This window comes from Leptosomus discolor, chromosome 21 (genome assembly GCF_034619465.1).
Source record: "Leptosomus discolor isolate bLepDis1 chromosome 21, bLepDis1.hap2, whole genome shotgun sequence".
Taxonomy (NCBI): Eukaryota; Metazoa; Chordata; class Aves; order Leptosomiformes; family Leptosomidae; genus Leptosomus; species Leptosomus discolor.
The window spans coordinates 4,769,098-4,793,467 of NC_141411.1; the positions used below are offsets into that span (position 1 = coordinate 4,769,098).

The following is a 24,370-nucleotide window of genomic DNA, read 5'->3' on the forward strand; positions in this document are numbered from 1 at the left end:
GCTGGGGAAGCAGCTTCCTGACAGTGAGAGTAATTAGCGGGGATGTAATCTCCTGGGGGAAGTGGCAGAGGAACGACGGCTGGGCTTGAGGATGTTGTCAAATAGTCCTCTAAAAACTGCGGTGGCTCGAGAAGAAGTCGGGCTGTGACAAACACGTTCTGTCCTTTAGATGCTCTCAGGTTGATAAAAGCCATGTACGGGTATTTGGAAGCCGCGTCCTTTGCAGGCTCGCTTCTCACGGGACCGAGTGAGGTGATGGATGAAAACCCCCAAATTTATCTGTATGAATGGGCTACGTTTGTACAGGAGGAGGAAGAGGGGAGACATTTGGCTTTGGCAAAACCCAGTGATGTTTGGTAGTGTCTTGCCGTCAGGAATTTGTTTAGTGCTTTTATAAATGGTTTCTGATGCGCTGCTGCTCCTGCAGTTATCTCCGTTGTTCGTTTCTCCTCCGTACCCCACGCTCCTGCCTGTGCGGCAGTGCAGCCCGGACACCCCGCTGCAGGGGAGGGTTGGGTGTTTTGGGGTTGCAGTGTGGTTGCTCTTGATACGTGTATGATCCAGGAGAGGCATCTGTGCAGTCTGATGTCACCAGCCTGTATCCGCATCCACGCTCTGTCTGGAGTTGAGGCTCGGTGCTCTTTGAGTTCGCTGCTCTTCTGGGTCGTAGGTGTCGGTGAGAAAAATGATCCGTTAAGTGTTCAGGGGCAAAGAATGGGGCCGGCTACTGTGAGTTAGCCTCAGACCTGGCTCCTGACATCCCTTAATCCTCCGCTTCCAGCTGTCTGCTATCAAGTCCGTGGCTCCAATGCTGAATTTGTAATGAATGCCGGGCTCAGAGGTTCCAGCATCAATTTCACGAAATGAGGTAGTTGCTTTGTGTTCTGTCTTTAGCTCTTTTCGGAGGAGATTAAACCTCCTTCAAAAGAAACTTGGGGAGCTGAATAAAACATGCATTTTACTTTAGCTTTTTTTTTTTTTTTTTTTTAGAAATAAAGCAATGCACAGTCCACTGCTTTGATGCATTTTTTTTCCCCCCAAGTGAATTAGTTGAAGAATTAATGAATATTTGGTAGCTCATCATGGCACTGGACAACCGCCACCTCCTGTGAATGATTGCAGTGGTGCTCCATGGTTTGCTGTCGCCGCAGCGGGAATTCTTTCCCATTTGCCGTAACTGTGGATGTGGCGCTTCACCTGTTGCTGACCTGTTTGGGGGGGTCTTAATGTCGCGTAGGGATGGTGCCAGGGTGAATGGCACGTCTGTCGTGCCATCGATCACAGGTTTTGAAGAGCTGGGGTGCAAGTTGTGAGAGGTTGTGGCTGCTGTAGGGTGCCTTTAAATACTTGAGCTCCATTAACCTTGTCAGGACTGCTTGGGTGCTTAAGCACCTAGTGGAATTAGTGCCTTAATTAGAAGCTTACAGTTGGGGATTAAGAACATTTGCATTGAAATGTGGAACTTTGAGGAAAGCTCTTGATACAAAACCTGCCAGTGCCTTAGACACCCAGAAGTTGAAATTCAGAGCTGTGAGCTGACGTTGAAAGAAAATGCAAATATTTCCCTTGTTATTCAGGGGGAGAGCTGCTATTTTTGTGCCTGGTGAAATTGCATCTTGTAAAAGCTCAGTGGTTTTTTGTTCTGACAAGCTCATGCAGCTTACCTGCTGGGTAACAGCTCCCGTATGGCCCGTGCTGTAGATCAAAATGCTGGTGTTTCAAGTGAGAAACGCAGCTGAGAAAACAGTATGTTCAGCCTCTCCGTGCTTAGACCACCTGCAGCATGCAGGCTGGCCGTCGCTTCTCTGGCTCGTGTGGTCCAAGGACACCCTGCCGTGTGGGTCACGAGGCTCCTTCCTTGCTTGCCAGCAGCCTGTGCCTCCTGAAATGTTCAATTTACTCTTTTGGTCCAGGAGTTTAAATCTTCGCACTTCGCTTGCCCGAGGTTTGGCTTGTGGGACCAGGTCGAGCCGGTTTTCAAAGCGAGGTGTGCTCGGCACACTTTTTGGCCGATGTCCCTTGCCTCGAGCTGGCCATCGTTCCTGACCTCTCATTCCAGTTTTCCCTTCGCCTGCTTGAAATGTTTTATTATTATTTTTTTTGTTTAGGAGAAAAGCAGTAGCATGGTCAGTATTTTTGTTCTGGTTTCTGCTACTCTAAACAAGCGTATCCATCGGGATCTTAATCAACTTAATTATTAGGCTGATTATTCTATTATCTCCAGATCCCAATGTTTCCTCTTGTTTTTCCTGTACTAAGGTCAGGAATTCTTACATCATCCCTTGTGTCAAATCTCTTTTCCCTTTGCCTCCAATGGCGAGATTTCGTCCATCCGGATTAACTTTTTGAAGTGAAAGCTTTGGTGTTTTCCACAGCCCAGGTTTTTTTTTGTATCTATTGCAAATGGCCAGCCTCTTAAAATTATAAACCAACACTGAACAAAGCCAATCCCAGCCAAATTAAGACAGTTTGCCAGTTTTGTAGGTAAAATTGGTTGGTGTTCTGGTCTGAAAGGTGAATGTGAAGACCGAGCGTACTTTATTTCAGCAGCAAGGTTTAGACATAACAAGGATTCTATTTGCCAGCTCTTTGAATCGTATCAATTCATCTGGAACTAGACAGGTATCCGGGGCAGCTTTCCCTAAGGCAGGTTGGCAAAATGCGATGAGACATTGCAGCTTATCGACTACCCTGGGCGTGGAAGAAACCTTCCACCCGTGCATTCAAAAGGATTTGTGAAAATGCCCTCAATACAGATCTAAATGCACAATGACTTCTTTCTCCTCTTATTTATAGGTCACCAATTACAGGCTGAACGTGGATCTAAATTAGCCGGTGCGCTAGAATAACGTAACAATTTCAGCCCCCTGCTGCTATGCGTGTCTGTTAACTTTTCCAGTGTATTAACTCAGTATTTCTGAATCAGAAGCTTTTGATTCTTCTATGTAAATTATTCGTGCTTTGACAGATATTTTGGTTACGTAACGATCCTGTGATCATTAGCGGTTTTGGGACTCTTTTTCAGGAACAGAAATGTCCGGCCTCAGTGTCCTCACTGAAGTCAGTCGTTCATTATGTTCTTGTCACATCTTCCAGCGCTTCAGAAGCTTTTATTTTTACAAAAGCGTTTCCGCCTCGAGTCTCCAAGCAGGCTTCACCGTGCTGCGTCGCATCCTGCAAGCCGGAGACAACCTCTGCACCAAGAGCCTAACGGCGTTTTTGGCTTTGTGTGTTAGGATGTGAGAGTATGAAAATGTAGCTGTGGAGACAGGGAATTGATTCAATGTTCCTAAGGGGGTTTTGCCCTTTTTATTGTGAGTTCAAAATGACCAGCATTTCACTGTATGAGCAGACACTTTGTCGCGTTTGGCCGTCTTTCTTGGCATGTTAACGTTGAATTTTACTGGTATTTGTAAAAAAAACCTTGATATTTGGAGGGCTCGGAAACTGCAGGTCCGCCACACGCTGCTTGTGAAATACAAATTCTCACCGTAAGTTCCTTTCCTTTTGGGGTGTGTTCAGATTTGTAATTTTGGGATTTGTACAGAAACACAGTCTGGAGAGGGATATGAAGCAGCAGTCCCTGATCCCGATCCACATGAGTTTCTCAGAGACCGTATTAAGCCGGAAAATGTGTGTGCCTTTATCGCCGATGAACAGTTACGGAATGTCTTGGAATGAATAACAAATTTAGTGAGTCCTTGCAGTGTGTATGGAAAGCACATGCTGCTGGAGGAGGATATAGCATGGGAACTCTGAAGTCCAAGTGTTGAGATGTGCCTCAAACAACTGGCTTGCTTTTGTAGGTTAGGTTTGAATTAATAACTTGAGCATTAAATTTTCTAGGCCTTTGGTATTTGTTATGCCGAATTCATTACCCAGGCTGGTATCTTTTGTATACGCAGAATATATTGAGCGATGAAATATGAGGCTTCTGCTCTATGGGATGGCGATGTTGAGAACATAAGCTGAAGCATCATAAACTAAACCAGAAGTGGTTTATGTGCTGTCACCAAACCCGAAATGAGATTCGTGGCGCAGATCCAAATTTCCCAGGACTACACTTGCGCTAAGGAGCCAGCGAGTGTTGTCCCAGGTCCTTTTCCTGCTCTTTATTATTTGCAGCTCCATCCCTTTCAGAGATCCTGGTGGATGCTGCCATCCAGCCATCCCTCAGCTCCGGGGAAGTATCCCAGCTGGGTCTGAGCAGCCTTCCTTCCCCCTTCAGGGGTGTAATACAGTTCGTGAGATCAGGTATCCGTTAGCCAAAGACTTTCCTGGGGAAAATGCCTTAGATCACTCGTGTCTTGCACCAGCAGGATGAACAGGGAAGCAGGCAGGACCTAACTGCTGTATTGTCTCCTGGATGAACGTCTGCACCCAGCATCTTCTTGGCTTGCCCGCTGCCCGCGAGCACCCTGATCGCAGCGGTATTTTGAGCCTGCGTCACGTTGGCTTTTAGAAAAATTGCCTGTCTTTGTTGGCTTTGGCCCCTCTATTGTTATCTGTGCTATTGTCACATCAGACCCCAGTTGTTGTGAATCTCCAAAACACTTGGGAGCTGCAGCGAGTCCGGAGTGCGACCCTGGGCGCTCGCCGTGCCTCGCTGTGCTGGGCTGCGGCTTAGAGGCGCAGCTAAGAAACGCGAAGCAACACGTCCAACGTCGTGGACTTCGTTTCGGTACGGCTGCTGGGGAAGGCTGTCTGAGGTGTCTTTTCACCGTGTGTTTCCTCAGCTTGGAAGGAGAAGCAGGAGGAGTTGGGCCAGGGCGATTGTCACGGCATCGAGAAGCCTGGAAGATGTCGAAGTGCGAGCTGAGGGGCATTATTGCTGTTGATGGGACTCGTGGTGTAGATTGGCTGGTTTTGGACGCTCAGAAAGGCTCGTTAAAGCTGTTTCTTCGTTCAGTCTGTCGCTCTTGCTCAGGGTATTGGTATGCAGCACTGTTGTGCAATTGCCACTTGAGTCATTTGCTTGTGCCTGACCTCTTCGGTCCCCGCCGGACCACGTAGCGCATCTCTTGAGAGGTGATGTCACAAGTCAACAATTCAAAAAGAAAATCCTAAATCTTGATTCAATAGCTCTGCTTTCTTTTTCCTCCCAGCCACCCCAAAATAACTTGCTCTTGTTTACTAGAAAATCTAGAAAACGGTTGGGAAGGGCCAGCAGCATCTCGCGTTCAGCTGGAGTCACCTCGTAACTGTCCGGCACAAACGTTCGCCCGTGATACTGCTGGGAGTTGGGCTTTTTGTGCAGGAGGGATCATCCTTTTCAGGCAACCCTACAGCTCATGGGTGATCTTCCTTTGCTGTATTTGGGGTTTCTTGGTGAGGTACGAAGTGGAAGCATCAGGTGGGGGTGTTCTGTGCTTCCCCGGCATCGTCCATTGACCTAATGCACCCTTATTCTTCTCCCCTGCTTTTTAGAGCGAACCCGTTCGGCTGTAATGAGGCTGGTCACTTTGTCATTGCGGGTGTTTGTTGTACTCAGAGGGGTTTTTAAACTGTAGAAGCGGCTTGTGTGGGTTTTTTAATGATTTTAAACCAAATCTGCCCCATCCCTCAGTTGAAGAAGCTTAGAAATAATGAAGTCTTAACCCTTGACACTTGCTTGGAATTGCAGAAATTTAAAATACTGATAACCTTTAAACCCAACTTTGTAAGTAGCTTTCAAGAATAAAATATGCTGCTGGAACTGTTATCTTGTCTGCCGAGCTCTAGCCCCAGGCGAGTTTGTACAATAGGTTATGAACCCCTTAATAATAAGGATTTATAATGGGAATCCTGATATATTCTTAATTATGCTCATGCTGCAGGGTGTCATTATAATGCAGTAATACCATACATATGGTAGATAGGTTGCCATTTGTTTCTGTGTGTGTGTCTTATTTAATTATAGACTTTTATCTGAATAACTTTATTGCTCAGAGTTTCTGTTTCTTCGATGTGTGTGCAGGCGTGCTATGGCTTATCTTCCTGGTCACCAGGCTTCGGGACTGGTGGGTTTTAAGCTGTCCATTTGGGAAGGGGCCACAGAGAAACCAGAAGGCATTGACCCCACACAGAGCTCAGAGAGAGGTGGGCAATGGTGTGTGGTACCAGAAATTGTATCGCAAGGGACTGTAGGCACAGGAAGCACCAGGCAGGAGGGGTTTTGAGGAGAAGCCCTGTCACACTGTCCCCTAACGCGCTCGGTGATGGCACAAGCTGACAGTCCCGCCGTGTCGCAGGGGTGGGGGTGCTGCTGTCGCGCTTGGGTGAACTGCTGAACCGCAGAAAGCACCGCAGGGGAAGAAACAGTTGTTTTCTGCTGGTTTGGTTCCCAGAGGCAACATGCTGCAGTTCCATGTGTGTGCATGTATGTGTGTGCACAGGCACAGCTCTGGATCGTCCCTAGATGACAACGTGTCGTCCCCTGTCCAAGCTGCCCAGACATCAGGAGCTGATGCAGCAGTGGGGAGCCTGTGAAGAGCAGTAGAATAAAGCCATCTACGTTCTGTTCGTCCCTGATTTAACAAGTCTGAAGTTGTTATAGTGATTTAAGGGGAAAACACATATTTGGAGTTTTCCTTCAGTGCCCCTGAGTTAACTCCAAAAGCGATTTTTCCAGGATAAAAGGGGCTCTCCTTTGTATGTCAAGGCATATCTGAATTTTAACGGTAATATTGGTTTCTCAGAAATGCGCTCCCTGCAAAGGCCGTGGTGTTTGCGTGTGCGGGAGGGAGGCGCTGGAAAGAGCGAGCGCTGCGTGGGAGGGTTGGCCAACGTAGCCTGGCGTCGTAGGCACGCTTCCAGCCTCCTGGTTGACATACACAAACCTACCCTCCTGCTTGGCCACCTTAATTTCGAAGCGAGGAAGCACGCATTTACTCCAAACCGAGCTTTCCCGTGAGGCTCAGGGCCCCGAGCTTGGTTGGGGATGGGGGCTGTTACGCCGGTGGAGCTGCAGAACAGCAGTGCGGGTCACTGTCCGAAGCAGCTGGAGGCTCTGACCTTGTGCTCGGAGGGGATGGAGAGATGGGAAAACCCTGCTCACATACCATCTGGGCTAGGCTAGCTGTGGGTCTCGGCAATATCTGGTCATCCGAATGCTGGCATGCATCTGTGCGTGTGGTTTTTTTCTTCTCTCAGGACAACCTTGCAGTGTCCTTGGGAATCACTGATGCTGCAGGCAGAGGCTGAGACCAAAACTTCTGCATTTAGATTGGTGGTAAATGGAAGGGCTTTTCAGCCGTAGATGAGGTTTTACTAAGCCCTTTCCAGAAAGCTCCAGTAGCATAAAGATGCCTCCAGACCTGGGTGAGTGTCACGTTAATGGAGTGCTGCTCAGTTTGGTGCTTTCTGAATGAAGCTTCCTTTCCTTGCATGCAAATGAGTTGCTGCAGACAGCTCGTATTGTATGAAGCTGTCTTTTATTTTGATGATAAAAGACCCCGGGACTTGTTTAATCGTCCTCTGTCTCTCTCAATGGACTCTCTGGCTGCAAAACTCAGCGTTGGCTCTGGGGAGGAAAAACTGGCGAGATTAACATGGACACCACGGCTTCCCCGGGGCAGGGGAGTGGAAACGAAGCGCACCAGGGCTGGCTGCGGGGTGGCGCCGTGCGTGCCCTCTGGAGAGAGGGGTCCCTGGTGGCTTTGATGCCCTGTACCTGGCACCGCTCTCTTCCCAGAAGATGTGGGACCTGTCCCTCTCTGGGTCTCCCGCTGGCCGTGTGGGGTGGTATCAGAGGAAAAGAGGGATTTTACATCCTGCTCGTGTAGGAAGGCGTCGGATGCTTCTGCCGTGGGCGCTGTGAGGTGGGGAGCTCCTTCGCAGGACTCTGGTGTCGAAATATCCTCTGTCTTGCCAGCAGAACAAACCTCAGTGTGTCCTTCAGGCTGGCTTGGTGTTTATACTGGCCTTCTGCAAACAAATACTTTCTCTTCTCCATTAATCAGAACTCAGTCGCTCGGGATAGTTTAAGATAAAGTTCTGTTTTGAAGTAAATTGCCAGTTGCTATGTTTTTGTGGCTGTCTGCCTGCCTGTGGGGAAGAGCTTACCACTTCCCCAGCCCCGGGATGACTCTCAGCCGCACCCAGCTCCTTTTTTTATTTTTTTTTGGGGGGTATTTTTATTTTTCAGCAAAACATAGGCAAATATGAAAATAAATCAGTGTGCGTCAGTCCCAGTAACCTCTCTGCAACTGCTTCCTGTCGCATCCCTTATTTCAGGGTTTAATGAAGGGTGCTCTCCCATCCTTGCAGCCTTTCCTTCTTGCAGCTCTGCAGTAGTTTGTCTCCTTTCCTGGTGGGGTTTCAGGGCTCATTGGCCAAAATACCTTTCTAGCATGGAGCCAGCTACCCCTCTAGATTAGGAATAACAGATATGATTAATTTAGGAGGCAAAAGCATTTTGCAGTTTTATTTCTGTCAGTGTAAAAAATAATAATAAAAAATTATTAAATCCCACCTCACAACCTGTTCAGAGACGGATGTTTGGTGCTTCAGTGGAAAAAAACACGTTAAGCCAAAACAAATCGGAACTGAGTGTTCAGGCTACAACTAAGTCTGAACTGCAGCGCTATATTTAAACATGGTATTTTTGTATTTTAATAATTAACCACTGGGAAAGAACAGCCTAAAAAACTGTAGCGTAGGCTATTTTCAAGGTATCTTCTCTTCCAGCCCCGTCTTAGTGCCGTAGAGTGCAGCAGAGGAGAGGGATGCTTAAAAGCATTCATTCCCTCCTTAGGTTTGTGTCCTTCCCCTCTATTCTTATCCTTGCAGCCTCTTAATGGTTAAGTGAAGATGATCAGCAATAAACCAGTGTTTGAGTTGGTGTGTGACTTGGGAGGGTGTTTTCTTTCCGTGGAGAGCCGAGGGCATGAAGCAGGATTTCCCGTTGCACTAGTTGTATTAGAGTTCTGTGCGTAACTGTGACCGCCTCTGGATCAAACCGCTGTTTAGCAAGGGACGGGCTCTGAAAGGTAATCCTTTGCCATGTGATTATTTCATTACCATTCCGTTTGATACAGCACAAGGCAATTCCCTGCTTTTGAGGAAAAAAGTTCATGGGAGTTTTCATGCTGAAGAAGCACCTGCAAGTCCTCAGCGCTGTGTTGTGACTGCGGAGCTGTCAGTGCTGGGGTCTGAACCTGAAAAGCATCAAGTCCCTCTTGTATTAGGGGAGGGCAGTGCAGTGGAAACAAGTGAACTTGGCCTAGCACTTGGATTTAATTTGCCGTTTGAATCCAGCTATGGAAAAGGGATGCAGGGAAGGAAGCGAATTTTTCATGGTGTCAGACCGTGGCGACCTGCCCTGGGCAGGGGAACTCATCCAGTCCGTTGAGAGCAGTCTGCAGCTTTTGAGCATCTCTTACCTCCGTGCACGGGGGAGAAGCTGGTTTTTGAAAACTCTTCCCTACGTTTAGGGGAAGTGAAAAGGTGGGGAGGGTCCTTTTATCCTGCACCATCCTCTCCAGGGCCATAGTACTGCAGTAGGCATTGCTTCTTCCCAGCGAGAAACACAGCAGAGGAGCTGACCTTTCTTAAAATCGAGTTAAAACTTTCTCTTGTCCTTCGTCCTGCGTTGTGAAAGAGCAGAACTGCGAGTGGGTAAGGGTGGAAGAGGGCATCCCAGCATGGAGTGTGGTGGGGGAGGGCGAAACGCTGGCTCTATCGATGCAAAAACGCTGGGAAATAAAGGGGAGTTTTTTCGTAGCGAGCATCTGCTGGGAGGGAGCTTACCTGGCTCTTGCCAAAGAGTGCTCAGAGTCGTAGCTCTGGCCCAAGAGGGGCTGCAAATGTGGGGTGTGAATCTGCCAGGGAAACGTGCTCTTGTGCTCCTTGCCTTTCCCTGCAGCGCCGGCAGCAGTCCCCGCACGTCTTCAGAGCTGGGTCCCGGCGCAGCGTAAGAGATCTGCAAAGCGCTTTGCCTCTGTTGCTGGGAGACAGTCGGAGGGAGCTGGGGCTGCTTGAACAAACACGCTTTTCTCCTCGCCTCCTCTCTTCCCTCCCTCCCCACCTATTGTTGGGTTTTGGTTTTTTTACTTCTTGATGACTGGTTATAGGAAAAGCTTGGCTGGAACCGAGGGATTCTTGCTCCAACTGATCCCATGAGACTAAAGAACCTCACAGGCTTCCAGATCCACTGAAGTAAACATCTTTCAGATAAAGATCCCAGACAGTAGGTACAAGAGTGGCTCCAGCTTAGAAATATACCTTGTAATGAAGTTAATTGTCATAAATCTTCAAAGCTTAATGCCCTTAAACTTCTGGAGCTTGAACTGAATTGACCTCAAGACCCAAATTCTGCAGCAAACCCTCAGGGTTGTGGCGGTATCCCAGAAATCCTGCCACAGCTCGGGTTTGGTGCCTGTCTGTGGAACTGAATAAAAAAACTCTGTTCCAAAGCCCTTGGTCTTATTTGGAAGTGAGGCTTGTTTTGCACCATCCTTGTATTTCCCTCCAGTCTTGCGTGGCCCTTATGTACTGGTGATACATAAGGGCACCACGAAATTTCCAGGCTTTGCTGGGGAGCACTTGCCGCTTCGGAGGGGCAAAAGCAGGTAAAGCAGGTGGTTCTTGCCGAAATGGTGACTGCCAACAACGTGCATCATGACACCTAGATTACCTCTGGCTTCCAGTCAGTTGCCTCTGCTGGGAAATGTGAGGCAATTAATACTTTTGAGTTGTTTCGTGTTGTCTGTAGGCTCAAGCAGAAGCTGCTGCGTCGCTCGCGCGTCCCTCAGGCTCCATCACAACTAATGAGAAATAGAAAAGTTCTTTAAAACCGAGCCTGTGGAGAGGAGCGGGGCTGATGGAGTGAAGGTGACTGCCACAAATGCCTCCGATGGAGGGAAACAGTTAAAAGGCATCGTAGGGGTAGAAGAAAAACTCAGCATCTCAAGACAGACTTTAAATTCCCTTTTTTCCTCTTAACTGGGTCCAGTTTAGCTGATCCCACACTTCTGTTGCTGATACTGCAGAGTTACTGATTTACACAAGAGCCTTAGGTTAGCTGAGGGGAAAAAAACCCAAGTTGTTCTTGCGGTATTTCTGGGGCTTCCTTATTCAGCCACAGCGGGTCTAAATAGCCGGATCAGATGACGCGATGACTGGCCGTGTAATTTTTATCTGAAGCAACAGCTAGTGATGTGAGCAGTTGCAAAACGAACCACCCTGTCTGTGTTTGACTTTTGTCATTTAAGGGCTGCCTCTGTCCACTGGAAATCGGCATATTTTTCCCTCTTACTTGGCCTCATCCTTTTTTAGTGCATCCTTTTAAACTCGAGCTTAAAACACAAAATCCCGTTTCTTGGCCAGCAGCTTGCAGTTTTTGATTGAAGTTCTGAATGACTTGTCTTCTGTAAGGAAAAGCTTTCATGTCCCAGGCCACGGTATCGATTCTCCTTTGTCATTTTTACCCTCCTGTGAAACAAGGGATCCCATCGCTCATCCTGCCACCCCGTGAGCGCCTCCGTTAACCCTTGTGTCCGCGTTCGGTGCCGTCTGGCCTCTGCCTGAGACCCACCAGCCCGGTGCAGACCCGGCACTGGGGTCGGGTCTCTCCCAGCTGTTTCAGCCAAGGTCCCATTCGAGTTCTGGTCGTGGCCAGGGGCAGCAGAGCGATGAACGCTTCTGCCCTGTGTCCCGAGGGCAGCGTGCGCTGGCAGGACCCGTGAGTCCAGCCGCTTCGGAACCCTTCCTTTAGCTGAAATCCCCTGTTAGAACATCACCTTTCTTCCATACATCGTTGAATTCTGAATAATAATAATTTTTTTTTCAGACTGGTCTTCAAAGCTCCCAGTAAGCTAGCATGAACTATATTTCAAGCCTTTGGAAGTGCTCGTCCTCATGGTTTTCTAGGGGCAGAGGATCCATATCCTTTAATGACTCTTCTGATCGCATGAATGCCTTCTCCCTGGCGAGATTTAATGCTACAAGTGCACTGCCTGTCTGCTCCCCGCAAGCGGGAAGGACTTTATTGGAGATCTGACTTGGCAAGAGCCTTTTAAGACTCGTTTTCTTTGTTTTTTTGGTTTTTTTTTTTATTTCACCAAAAAAAACCCCTCCGTAAGTGGAGCTCACCTTCAAGCTGATTTTGACTGGAAGTCAAACTCGTGACCCCTCACAGTGTTTCCAGGAGCCCCACTCGCCGGCCGGGCAGTTTTGGGAGCCTTGTGCAGCTGCACCAAGCAAAGCATCGTGCTGGGATGCAGGCAGTGGGGGATGAGGTCCAGGAAAACTTGGATTCCTTCCCCAAATCTGTCCTTAAAAGACCAGGAAAAAGAGGTTGTGTAAGAGCTGAAGTTTATTTCCCCCCCCACTCTCTGTTGCCAGTCGATGTATCGGCTTTGCGTTCAGCAGCCACTGCTCTGAAGTGCCTTGCAGGAATATTTTCTTGGAAGATTTCTGTTCCTGAATCTCTCGCTGGGGGCTTTTTTAATGATGATTTTTATTTTCTGCTTGGTTATAGATTGAAGCGTGGGGTAAGCAACCAGACGTGAGCCTCTGAAGTGTCTCTTTGCTCTTTGGGAAATAGTGGGCTTTAGTGCTTCGGGTTATTGAAAATTCTGCATTGCCTAACCGAGGTGCAATGTATCGGGCGTTTCATCTTAACAGAATTAACCTTGTAATTGTCGCTGTCAGTTTTCCCTCGGCAGCACTGCGTTCGAAAGCCCCCGCTCACACACTCTGCTCAAAGATTGGTTTTGAGAAGCTTCTGTTCTCATTTAAGAAAGTATCCTGTAGGTTGGATGAAAATTACAACTTGTATTTTTTTTGTTTCTTGTGGCAAATGCAGTCGTTTACCTGCAACTCTTAAGTGGACTTGAAAAGATACCGTCTCAGGCAGTAGTTTTTACCCTTTTTCTTAATCACATGAGGTTTGCCGTGAGCTATGGACTGTGAATCGCTTAAATCAGGGGATGAAATTGTCTTTAGCTCCCTCTCCTGGGTAGTTAAGGCATTTGCCCCCACGATGTTGCTGCTTTTGCAAACTTTGATCTATTTTCAAACTCTTTCTAAGCATCTCTGCTCTCAGGGGCAGTGGTGAGGAGCACGGCGGCCATGCGCAGGGTTGGGAAATGTGATGGTTTAAAAAAAAAAAAAACAAAAACAACCCCAAAACGAAACAAAACAAACCAAAACTACCCAACAAAACCCAGACTGAGGTGAAGCCAAGTTTACTTGCCACGTGCTGGGAAAGAGTTAGTGACGTGCGTTGCTCAGGCTTTGCTGCTGGTGAAGGTGGGGCTGCGTGTTTGTACAGGGGGAGCTGAGGCGTTTGGGGTTCTTTTCCTTCTCCCTAATTTTGGGCTCCAGAGGGATGGTTTTGTTGGAGCTGTTCGTTTTCAGGCACTGGCGAGTTGTGGAAGGGAAAGCTCTGCGGAGTCCCAACCTCTCCTCATCCCTTCGGAGGCATCCGTCCTTACGAAGACTTTGCCAGGCAAGGTGTTAAGGGTGCCTTTTATGGTCAGAGGTGTCTTAACATCCTTCCCTGGATTTCTTCGGCGGTCACGCGGCAGGTGAAATCCCGGGGCTACCTTTAACTTTTCCTCAGGCTTTATGAATAATGCAGCGTGTGCTTTTTTTCTTTTTTTTTCTTATCATTTTCAGATTGAGAAAATCATGAGTTCCATCGGCGAAGGCATTGACTTTTCTCAGGAGCAGCAGAGGATCTCAGGTAGCGTACCTGGCTCGTGTGTGTCCGTCGGGGTTGTGCTCTGTACAAAAGCCGGGTGCTGGCTCCTGCCTGCAGAGCTCTTTACCCTGCCCTGGCTCCTGGAAGGGAGAGGAACGCTCTGGCACGGGAGGAGCAGACCTCGGCTTCCTGGCGTCATGCTCAACGCTGCTACCAGCCATTTTAATTCGATACTCCCCTAGGTAGATCCATTTAATTCTATGTAATGCAGCTGTCCTTCCCTCCCAGCAGGCTTTTGGGGGAAATGGGCTGGGGGAAGGGCATCACAGCTGGTACCCCCAGAAAGGGCGGGGAGGAGGGGGGCCTGGTTACCCCAGTGTTGATTAGTACTCCCCCAGTGACAGCCATGTGTGTGTGTAGGGGGAGTCTTGTTTCTTGTTGAAACTGCCTGTTGATAAATTTGGGGGCTTGGTGTTACTGTTTAGGCTGTGGTAAATTTTGAGGTGATGTTTTGCATCTCTGAATAGCTTTAAACAAAGGCTTATTGCTGAGAATTGCGGAGTTTTTATTGGTGCTTTCTGATCCCTGAAGTGATTCCTTACAGTCCTTTGCTTTAGGTGGAGATGAGAGTTGCTGGCTTGCGTGAGTGGCCTGGGATGCTGCTTGTGTTCTTCTGCAAGCTCACGGCAGTAAAATCAGCTCCGGAGTGGCTGGCTCATTGCCCTTGCTCACACAGCCCACTAACCACTGTGTCTGACACTTACAACTTCACAGCTAGTCATTGCTCAATGTGTAGGAGGAGGATCAGGTTTTCTGCATGTACAAAAAAAAAATAATCTAATTTGCAGCTGAATGGTGGTGTAAGGACTCCAGCCAGTATCCTAGGGGGAGAAAGTTCTACTGATCCGGGCTCCTGCAGTTACTGTTGTTCTCGACACAGCCTCTGAGAAACTCAAACTGATTGCTTGCAGTCCTCTCCTGCCTTTCAGAATATGTTTGCCTCAAGTTTCTGTTCTTCTCTGGTGGATAGCATCAAAATGTTCTTTAAGCAGTCAGTCTGAAACAGAGCTGCTGCATATTTGTCTTCTGGCCGGTCTCTCAGTCCCCACAACAATCTTGCTTTTGTTTCAAATACATAATGCAGTAGCAAGATGCTCTTTTTTTTCTGCCTTTTTTTTTTTTTTCATGATGTAAGTGTGGGTCTGTCCCTTTGGAAATAAGCAGAACCTCTCTATAGCCCTCCGTGTTCCAGTATTCTGTTCTTTAAGGCTCACAGAAGCCCTGGGAGGAAAGGATGGGAGTTTTGTATTTAGTGTTGCACATCAGAGCGACTGTAGTTATCTCCTCGGGAATTCACCCATCCTGGCTGCTTGTTCGCTGCTGGGCATGTTTGGAAATAAAGCTGCTCTGGGGGCACGGTGGGGACGGTTTTCCTTTGGGTAAGACGGCAGCAGACGGGGCAGCATGGGCTCGGAGGGGTTTGGTGTATGTTGGGTTCTGTGAGAAGGTGTCTCTTGGAGGCTGTTTGTGTTTCACAGATTAAGGAACGTTTCCTGGGGACCAGGAACACTTGAACTGTGTGGGGCAAAGGCTCCTGCTCAGCTGTAACTTACCAAGGGCCGGGTTTTAGTTTGGTTGCAATAGAAGAATGCGTAAGGAGTGGCTTCTGCCACCCAGCCTCTAAAACAAACTGTCCAGAGTAGCTGGAGCGTTGCGGTGATTTTCTAGCAAAGCTACTGTTGTTCTGCAGCCCATAAAATGTTTTGGCCACAATATTTTAACTTTTCTTCTCCAACTTCCCACGTGTAAAACCCTAGATGCCCTATCGTTGCTTCAGATGGAATGAAACTCATCACAATTGCTTTTTTCTGTGTATTTCACCTACATACTTCTGTGACCTTGAAGTATGTAGTTTTATTAATTTTATAGTAAAACTTTATAAATAGTGCGTGAGGTGATTTAGTTGGGCATTTTGTCTTTGCTTTTTCTAATTTCCATAAAACAAGGTGAAGGCATCGTCGTGTCATTTAGTGCATTGATTTTCCTCAAACAGAGCAGCGTCCTCCTCCAGCCACGTTTGCGACTATTGTAACTCTTATCTCCGCAATGCAGCATCAGAGTCTTGGGAGACGGTCCTGGGTTAAAACACTCTCATTTCCATGAATGTTGTAAGTAGAGGTGGCTGGGGCGTGGGGAACAGCCGACCCTGTGCCGTGTTTGTGTGCAGGATCCGGACTGGAGCAGCAGGGACAAGCAAGCCTCCATTAAAAATCTTCCTCCGTGGCTCCTGCAGTGACTCATCGCACACCTTGGCTCTGCACATCAAACAGGGTTGTTTTGCCATTTTAGCAGCTTTTTTCCTATATTTTTTTGTGCCTTCTTCTGAGGAAAGTAGATGTGAAGGGGAGGTGGAACTCACAGAGGGAGGATGCTTTGATATCAGTGCAAATGCCCCTAGACGTGTCTCCATGCTGTTTGCAGAGCAGGGAAATAACCGACCCCTTTCCCAGCTGACTGTCTCAACGCTGCCACGTTTCTGAGCTGCTTGGGAGGTTTATTTTAATTCTTCTTTTCCTGGGATGCAGCTTCACTCTGGAAACCAGCAGCTTATTAAGGAACCTGTCCTCTCCATTGCTGCAGGCAGGGCGGTGGGTCCTTGGGAGCGTTGTCTCCCACATGGAGCAGAGTCCGTGGCCTTCAAAGGAGGAGATAATTGCTTGGCTTTAATGGTGCCTTTTGAAACGGAGCTGTGTGTAGTGAGACACAGGGTACAGAGCTTGATTAAACGGATGACGATGAACTCTGCTGTCTGGGGACCAAAGGTGCCTAAATATCATGTACTGCTCAAGGGTTTTAGAAAATCTACATCTGGAAAGTGTTGTCGTAGGAGATACTTCCTGAGGGTGAGACCAGTTCAGCTGTGGCAGTGCTGCCCTATGGAATATGTCCTGGCTGACCAAGTGCCACCATCCCAAATAGCTGGGAATAGTCCTGCCTGTTTGGGGACGTGGCCTTCTCCTGCTGCCTCTTGGATTTCTCGGCGGGAGGTGGGGGGCACGATCGTCCTCCTCGGCTGCTTCTGTTAGGGCAGCGGCTGTGCTGAGGGCAGGCCTGGGGTGGTGCCAGTTGCGGGTCAGCGCGGGTGCTGTGGTGGCTGCGCCCTTGGGATGTGGTTGATCTGCCGTGCGCCTCAGCTTGGGTGATGCGAGGCTTTTTCTGAGCACGTCTGTGGGTATCGCCAGTCGCTAAACAAGGCCGCTTGCAGGACGCGTGCTTTCCCCTATACTTTAAGCATGGATTCCCTTCTCTGCCTTTAAATCAGGAGCAAAACCAAAAGCAGAAGTCGAGAGCTTGGCTGCCTTTACTGCAGTGTGATGGAGGATGCTGGAGAGCTGCCACCGCGAGGGATTCTGTCCTTTTAAATCCTTCACCTCCAAACTGCTGCATCTGAACTGCTCTGAGTGGGCAGTGTCTCCTCTTGATGAGATGCTAATACGTATCCGCACACACAGCTCACGCTTGCCGTAATAAAGCTCGTCTCCTCTCCGTTTGTCACTTGGGTTTTTGCTCTGGTGAGGAGGAACCCCCCGTGCATTCCCAGTGGGAGTTTAACCTGTGCCTGCCCTCGATACGACGTCCTCATTAGGGCTTATGTGTTCTCGGGTCAAACGGCTTCGCAGAGGGGTGCGAAACGGTGCGTGGTTTTTGGTCGAATGCAATGGCAGCGGTTTAGCATCCTGCTTTACGACCAGCCCTCCCCTCCCCGAGCCGGTCCGTAGCTGTGGCAGCGCGTGTGATGGATCGATACCGTTAGGGAAGAGGTCTAACATGGAGGGGAGAGGAGGAGCCAGCGCCTCAGCAAAAGCTGCCGTTGTGCAGGGAGTTTTCAGCAAAATGGACACCCGTCTCCGGGCACAGGCGGACCCAGGAGCTGCCTTGTCCTTCAGCCGGGTGTTTTCCTGCGGGCTGTGCTGTGTTACGCTCCGTTTGGGATCCCTCGGACGCAGATCAACTGCTGTTCGTATTCCCTGTTTCTCCTTCCTTTCCTATGAGCGCAGCCAGCCGGAGAGCGGGCAGTGCTTTGCCAGCCCCTTGCTGTGAGGATGAAGGGTGTCCTGGGGTACGTGTGCCCTTACATTTCTGGTTTCTAGCAGCGTTTAGCTTTTGCTCCTCAGGACTTTGCCAGGGCTGTTTTAACGCTTCGGATCATATCACAAATGTGCAGGGAGCTGCAGGGAACTTGCCAAATGCTCTCTCATCCAAAAAGGGGTGCGCTTTGGGGATACTGGGGCTCCTGACCGGTTTTGTTTCTGAAATCACTAATTTGCCTGGAAAAGTAAAATGCCTTGCTTGGCAGTTACTGCAGAGATAAGTATGTTGGGAGTCTGGTTGTACAAGCGGTTGCTTGTTGGGTCTAGGGAAAGCAGGGACCCTTGGAGTCAGGCTGGAACAAGGCCAGGCCCCGAGACACTTGGTTTCAGGTCCCTGCCGTGCCCCAGACTGCCCATACACATTTGGGCAAATAGCTGGTTTCTGTACCATCAAGCTTTCCTCTGTAGAACAGGGTTAAAAAAAAATCTTCCGTGTCTTGCCGTGGTGTTATGGATGAGCTCGTTAAACTTCTGAAGCCCCTGGGTGATAAGATGATTAGATGCCTCCTGGCATCTTTATAGCATTTGGAGCTAGAATCTCTTTCTTGGCCAACAGGTTTGACCCTCTTGATTTCCTGGTAGAGCTTGTAAGAAAATCTTCTAAGTGTATTTCCCGAGGGTGGGGTGGTATAGACAGGAGGGAGAAATCTGTCACTGATCCATGTTGGTAAGTGCTTTTTGGAGGCTGGAGGATCGAGGAACGCCGTCTCTTAAAGGGTACCGAATTCCACCTAACCTTTGCCTTAAAGGGTTTTTTGGCCTGAGTAGAGACGTTTGTATTCAGCCCGCGTCTCTCTGCTTGTGTCACCTGCAGTCACACGTTTATTTAGCTCCAGCAACCCTCTCCTGATCCTCTCTTCCTTGCACAGGTGAGGCAGGGGGTAGGGGAGAGCAGGTCTCGCAGCAGAAACCCAACCCCGCTGCACCGCGGCGTCCCACCTCGCTGCTGGCTTTGGACGGGGAACCTGCGTGTGGCTTGCTGGGTGACGGTGATTTGTCAGGCAGCCTTTCTCTCCCCCAAAATAGAGGAGATGAGTGGTCTCCGCTCATAAATCAGCTTGATGGAGGCAGGAGGCACGCTGCACTGGGCAGGGAATGCCTTTGGGGCTTGGGGAGTTAACTCTGCAGTTGAGCTGAGACCCGAGGAACGTGCCCAGTGTTTTATGTGACAGAAGAGGGAGAAATTTGTTATGCATTTGACTAATTGATCTTAGTTCCAGTAAAGTTGGATGCTGGCTGTATTTCTTGCACCTGATGGCATTAATGACTCCATTCACTTGCCTCTCCATCTTGCCTAACGCACTGCCCGAGTTTATGGCTCCCCTCGATGGATTTAAGGACTTTTCAGCTGATGGTCGTCCCCAATTGCAGCAATAACTGCCTGACTCGGTTCTCTTGCATGCTCGCTTTGTGTGGGGACAGTGGTTTCATCGACACTTGCTTGGACTTGCAGTTTTTTCTTCCAGGTGAAGCTTGGTCGTGTGTCTTCAGGCCACACCAGGTCATGTTAAACTGTTCCCAGTTTCCATGAGCAAACAGGGTGATGCTTTTTGACTGGCATGGCACATGTCCTTATTTCTTCGTCCAAACAGACTCAAACTTTGCACTGAAGGTCATTATTGAAACAATAACTTAGAAAAGGACCTTTCTGAGCCCTGGTAGCCCTCTCCCTTTCCTGTTGTCTTTGAAGCATGCTGTGTTCCTTGAAAAATGTCTTGCAAGAGGAACCGAATTGCTTGGCTTGCTTTCTTTGCAACTTTTAAATGCTCTAGTGATTTCTAACTACGCTCTCGTGACTGTTACCCCTCTGCCGACCTTTTAAAGGCAGGGTTCCTAAAATGCAGAGCATAAGAAGGATGCAGCTGAGAATTAGGAGTTTGTTTCAATCAGAAGTTGAGATCGGGCTCCCGGTGACTGGGGTTCATTTGTTCTTGTGTCATCCCTGTAACATGCAAATGTCAAGTGTATTTGGGCCTTTTGTATTTTCAGCCTAGGATGTTCTGGGCATCTCTTCTCTTCTTTTTCTGTCCAAAGTAAACCCCTCCATCCCCCTCCCTCCAAATACCTACCCCCCCCCCGCCCCACACACCTCCTTTTGTCTTGATTTGAAGTGGTTTTAAAAACAGAAAACCTGCACTTGCTGTCACTGGAGGTTTCCCCTTTAAAAGCAGAAATACGTTTACAAGTGTACAAAAGGCTGAGTAGAGTAAATAATTTTTTTAAACGAAACTCAGGAGCTCAGAGGAAGGAACTGCTGTGGTTTCATTCCCCCTGCCAATACCCCGCCTGCTTCCAGAAATGCTGTAGTAGGCAGCAAGCAGTTTCCTCACCTCTCTCTCGATAAATTAAATATGAGGCAGCCACAAATCACTCGGAACTGTGAAGGCAGACCTGTAACATCATTTTTTTTTTTTTGAAAACCCAAGCCGTGTAGTCCATCATCGAGTAAATATTGAGAAGTCAGTAATTTCCAGGGGAGAGTTATAAAGCTGCTGTCTCCCTCCCCTCTCCTGCAGCTTCTGCTGCGAAGGCTGCTCACGGCTTGTACAGTGGATGGAAAAGCTGGGAGGGGTAAGAGGATGAAGAGAAGGGAGGGACAGGCAATGCGAGAGCAGGAGACAGGACTGAGAGTGGAACGGCAAGCGTGGAGCTCGCTGCCTCCAGACAAAGCACGCCGCTGCAGCGATCGGCAGGGACGCACCAGTGCTCCGTGAGGGGACCCGGCTGCCGGCGGAGCAGCAAGGATCGACCGAAGGGAAGGATGGAGACCCCGGGCGAGCGGGAGCTTGTTGCATAAATTCCAGGTTTCGATGCTGCCCTTCTGCACAGGCTGTGTTAGGGGAGGGAGGCGAAACCTTTTGTGATCTCTGCGCTTCTCGTGCTGCAGTCTGCACTAGAAAGGCTGGCCAGCTCTCTCCAGCTCGCGGCTCGCCTGGCAGAGGAGCTCTCCTGTGGACCCGAGCAGCAGGATCCCTTAGCCCAAGAATTTCCAGAGAACACCGTGAGCTCTGCGTGGCGCAGCCATTGCAGCGGGCGGGGGTGGGAAGGATGGCTTGGAAGGTACCAGAGAGCTTCAGCTGACCTGAAGGTTCAAAGAAAGCAAACTTGCTTTTCCCGAGCATCTTTTTCTTTGCATATACCCTTGAAACAGATGTGCCAAGAAGCCTGAAAAATTCTGCCTGTCTTGCATAGCAAATTCCCCGATGAAAAGGAATCTCTGAACTTTTTTTTGGGTCATATCTAAGGTCTCAAGCTTTTCTAGAGGAGAGTAACAAGTCACTGGACTCTCTTCCCAGGGGTGAGGGAAGGGAGAGCTTGTCCGCACAGCTTCCGTAGGGTGTTGGGAAGAATCTCACTTATCAGAGGCTGAGAGGAGGTGCCAGGGCATGTCTCGGACTGGAGGAGCTGCTGCAGGAAGAGGAGAGAGTGTGCTTGCGTTTGGTTTCTTTTTGTTTTGACGTGGTTTAGAAGCAAGGAACTCAATGCTGCTTCCTCCTCCAGAGCTGTTCCCTGTTTGAATGAGGGGCTGGGATGCAGCAGCTGCACGTAGCTGAAGAAAATGAAGGAAGGGCAAATGCAAGCGTGCACCAAACCCCGGGCAGGACTGAATGTGTTGGGTGAAAACCGTACTGATTCCTCTGTGTCTCTTGCTGTCACCCAGGGCAGCGGTGTAGTTAGACGCTCCGGTGCAGCCAGCCCGGTCCCAGCAGCGTGCTGAAATGCCGTGCGTCCGGATAGGGGGTAAAATGACAGTGCCAGGACTCTCAGCCTCACGCTCGGGGTCACTCACACCTCCGCTCCTCTTAACACCGTAACGGCGAGAAAAAGCCCTTGCCATGGTTTGCCTCTTTCAGGACTGCTTGGGGAAAAAAAGTATAAGCCCTTCTTTTCTTCTGCTGCAGTTTGTGTGCTTTCTTTGTCTTGCATGTCTTCCTGTGGACAGCTGCTCTAGTCTGGCTTCTGCTGCTTTTCTGCAAGTCCATCGTGTCTGTTCTGTGTCTCAGCTGCATGAAGATGTAGTTTCTCTCTAGCTGCTTTGTGCCTCCGGCGCGCCTGGCCCTCTCTGCTGCCCCGCTGAGCAGGGTCGTGCATCCGAAGTTGCATGGGATGAGAGGACCTGCCCAGCTCTGCGCGTTCCCGAGCGGCTCCGCTCCCTTCCCTCGCACCTACGACTGGCTGGGAATGCCTTGGGGGAAAGTTTGCTGCCCTCCTCCCGCCCCCTTCCGATGAGCCAAGGAGTGGATCCGCATCCCCGTGGGGTTGGGCTTCGTGTGTTTGCCTGGCAAGAAACTCGCTTGAGCCCTGAACGCAGTGCATGTGATGTCCTGGTCCCAGGAGTGCTTCTAAACAGTTTGCCCGGGCAAGGTGTTTTCTTTTCCTGAGTGTTAACTGGGATACAAACTAAACGCGGAGCCCGCGGAGGCACTGGAAGCTTGTTGTCCATGGTCTGTGCACACCAGAGGAATTGTCTGCCAGCTGATTTGTTGTACTCTGAGCATAATTTTTTGAGTTTCTTTATGGTAATGACTATGATGTGGCAATGCCATCTGTCTTCCTCAGAGTGCCGCTGCTACCGCCTTAACGGTTTTTCCCTTTTCAAGCGTCTGCCGATTCCTCTCTCGTCAGGTTCGCGGATGCTGGAGCAGAGTGTCGGGGAGTGGCTGGAGTCCATCGGCCTGCAGCAATATGAGAGTAAGCTGCTGTTGAACGGCTTTGACGATGTCCGCTTCCTGGTAAGTGGTTGGGCGAGACCCACGGGCTCTAACGAACGCATTGGCCAAACCTTTCCTTGTGGTCGGTGCCCCGGGTCAGCTGCAGAGCGGATCTGGGTGCTGCAGCCCGGCGAGAACAGGCTTGGGGGGGGGGTGCAGGGGGTTAGACAACAGGAAGAAATGAGGGTTGTGTTGGTCAGGGACCTTCCTTCTCACATTTAATCCAGGTGTTGCAGTTTTTGCACTGTAGTTTTGTTACAAAATTTTATTTACTCTGCCCCCTAAATCCTTACTGTCTAATTTACTCCAGAAATGGGAACTGAGGTTCAATAGTGGTTCGAAGAAATCGCTGAGCAAGTCTGTGTTCTGGACTATGAAGGAGGTGGTAGACCTCTTGTTGGAAGTATGCTTACTGTAAGCATGCAGGCAGGATGTTAATGAGCTGTACCTAATTGCATTGACACTGTTGGCTCTGAAACCTAATGATGACAACACGGTAATGCTTGCGGTTGAGGTGGTTTTTTTAATAACCAGTGTCTAGAAACTTAAAGCTGCATGGTGTAAAAATCTGAGAATTCGTGTGGAACAATGAGCTGCAAAGACAGAAAATCTTGGTGGTGCCGGAGGGTTCTTTATGCATAGCTTAAAGAAATGCTTTTTTGAGTATGGACTCACCAGTTTTGCAAATAAAGAATTTCTAAAAATGGATGTAAACCTTTGGAGAAATCATTTAGGCTAATGTAATGTCCTGCCTTGGAGAAGGAGTGGGGGCATCTCTTTGGTGCTGTGGACGGTGCAGAGGGGTGATGTCCAGGAGGACGCGTGCTCGACGGCTGTGAGCTGCGTGAAGGGGTTTCGGAAAACACAGCGGCCGTCCGACAGCGGTGAGGGTTGGGGGGGGGGGGGGGGAGGCAGCTGGAGAAAGGAGGGGAGACGGGACAGGGCGTGGATGGAGGGGCGAGGAGGTGCACACCGCAGCAGCGTCAGTCGGGTGCTCGCAGGGTGTCATTAAAACCATGACCTGACCAACAGCATCCGTGTCCCCGGGAGTGTCACGGGATCTCCGAGCACCCCTGTAAGCTGAACGCTGTGGCAGCATCGAGCCTCCGTGGCAAGAGGCTTATCCCCCTTAGCCTGGCAGGGCCAGCGCTCCCCTGGAGAGCTGGGTTTTACTGGGCTTTATGCTCCTTCGGTAGAGCAACGGCCGGCGACAGACGACGGTCTTGCCACGCACCCTTCTGCCCCCACCGCACCCTGTTCCTGCAGCCGTGCGTGGCACCGTCCCTCTTCCCTGGGGAGGATTTCGGGCGAGCCACCCCTGCAGAAGCCCCAGCCGCCCTCGCCGGGCTCCAGCACCACTCACAGCCGTGCAGGAGCAGGGCCAGCTCCTGCTGCAGCTCCCCGGAGCCACCCCAGCCCTTCCCAGGGGGCTCCGGCCCCGCAGTGTCCCACCCAGCTGGTCCCAACCCTCCGGTGGACCCTTGGCCACCAGGACCACTGTGCTTCAGGCCTGGGCGAGGTTTCGGCATCCCTGCACGCCGGGGCGATCTGGTGCAGCTTCTGGGACGCTCTGGAGATGGTGCGATGAGTTGAAATGAAATAATCCCCCACGGATCCCTCCGTGGGATCCTCTGCTGAGGGATCTTTGGCCTTTGTGGTGCCACTGGGCTGCTCTCACTCCAGCAGTTAGCAGATAAAAACGCCTTCTCTCTGACTGGCCTTGCCTGACAAGAGTGATGATAGACCTCTCTCAGCGCAGAAGTTTAACAACAAAGTAAATTAACTTTCCTCTCGTCCCCAGAGAGGTGGGAGTGGAGGCTCGGAAGCAAGAATTTTTATTGACTGGGCTTATTTGCAGTAAATAGCAACACTTACTTGCA

At 49.7% G+C, this 24,370-nt stretch overlaps 1 protein-coding gene across 10 annotated transcripts in view; it reads left to right on the plus strand.

Annotated features, from left to right (window-relative positions):
* Positions 1 to 24,370, plus strand: part of ANKS1A (ankyrin repeat and sterile alpha motif domain containing 1A) — a 103,408-nt gene that overhangs the window by 57,841 nt on the left and 21,197 nt on the right. For 7 of the 10 annotated variants that reach the window (XM_086476655.1, XM_086476656.1, XM_086476658.1 and 4 more), the window contains 2 exons: positions 13,603 to 13,669; positions 22,405 to 22,511. In XM_086476655.1, the coding sequence (XP_086332781.1) occupies positions 13,603 to 13,669; positions 22,405 to 22,511 (174 nt within the window). Of the gene's footprint in view, positions 1 to 13,602; positions 13,670 to 22,307; positions 22,512 to 24,370 lie in introns of those variants that run through there. The other 3 variants (XM_086476663.1, XM_086476662.1, XM_086476664.1) reach the window with 1 other exon arrangement.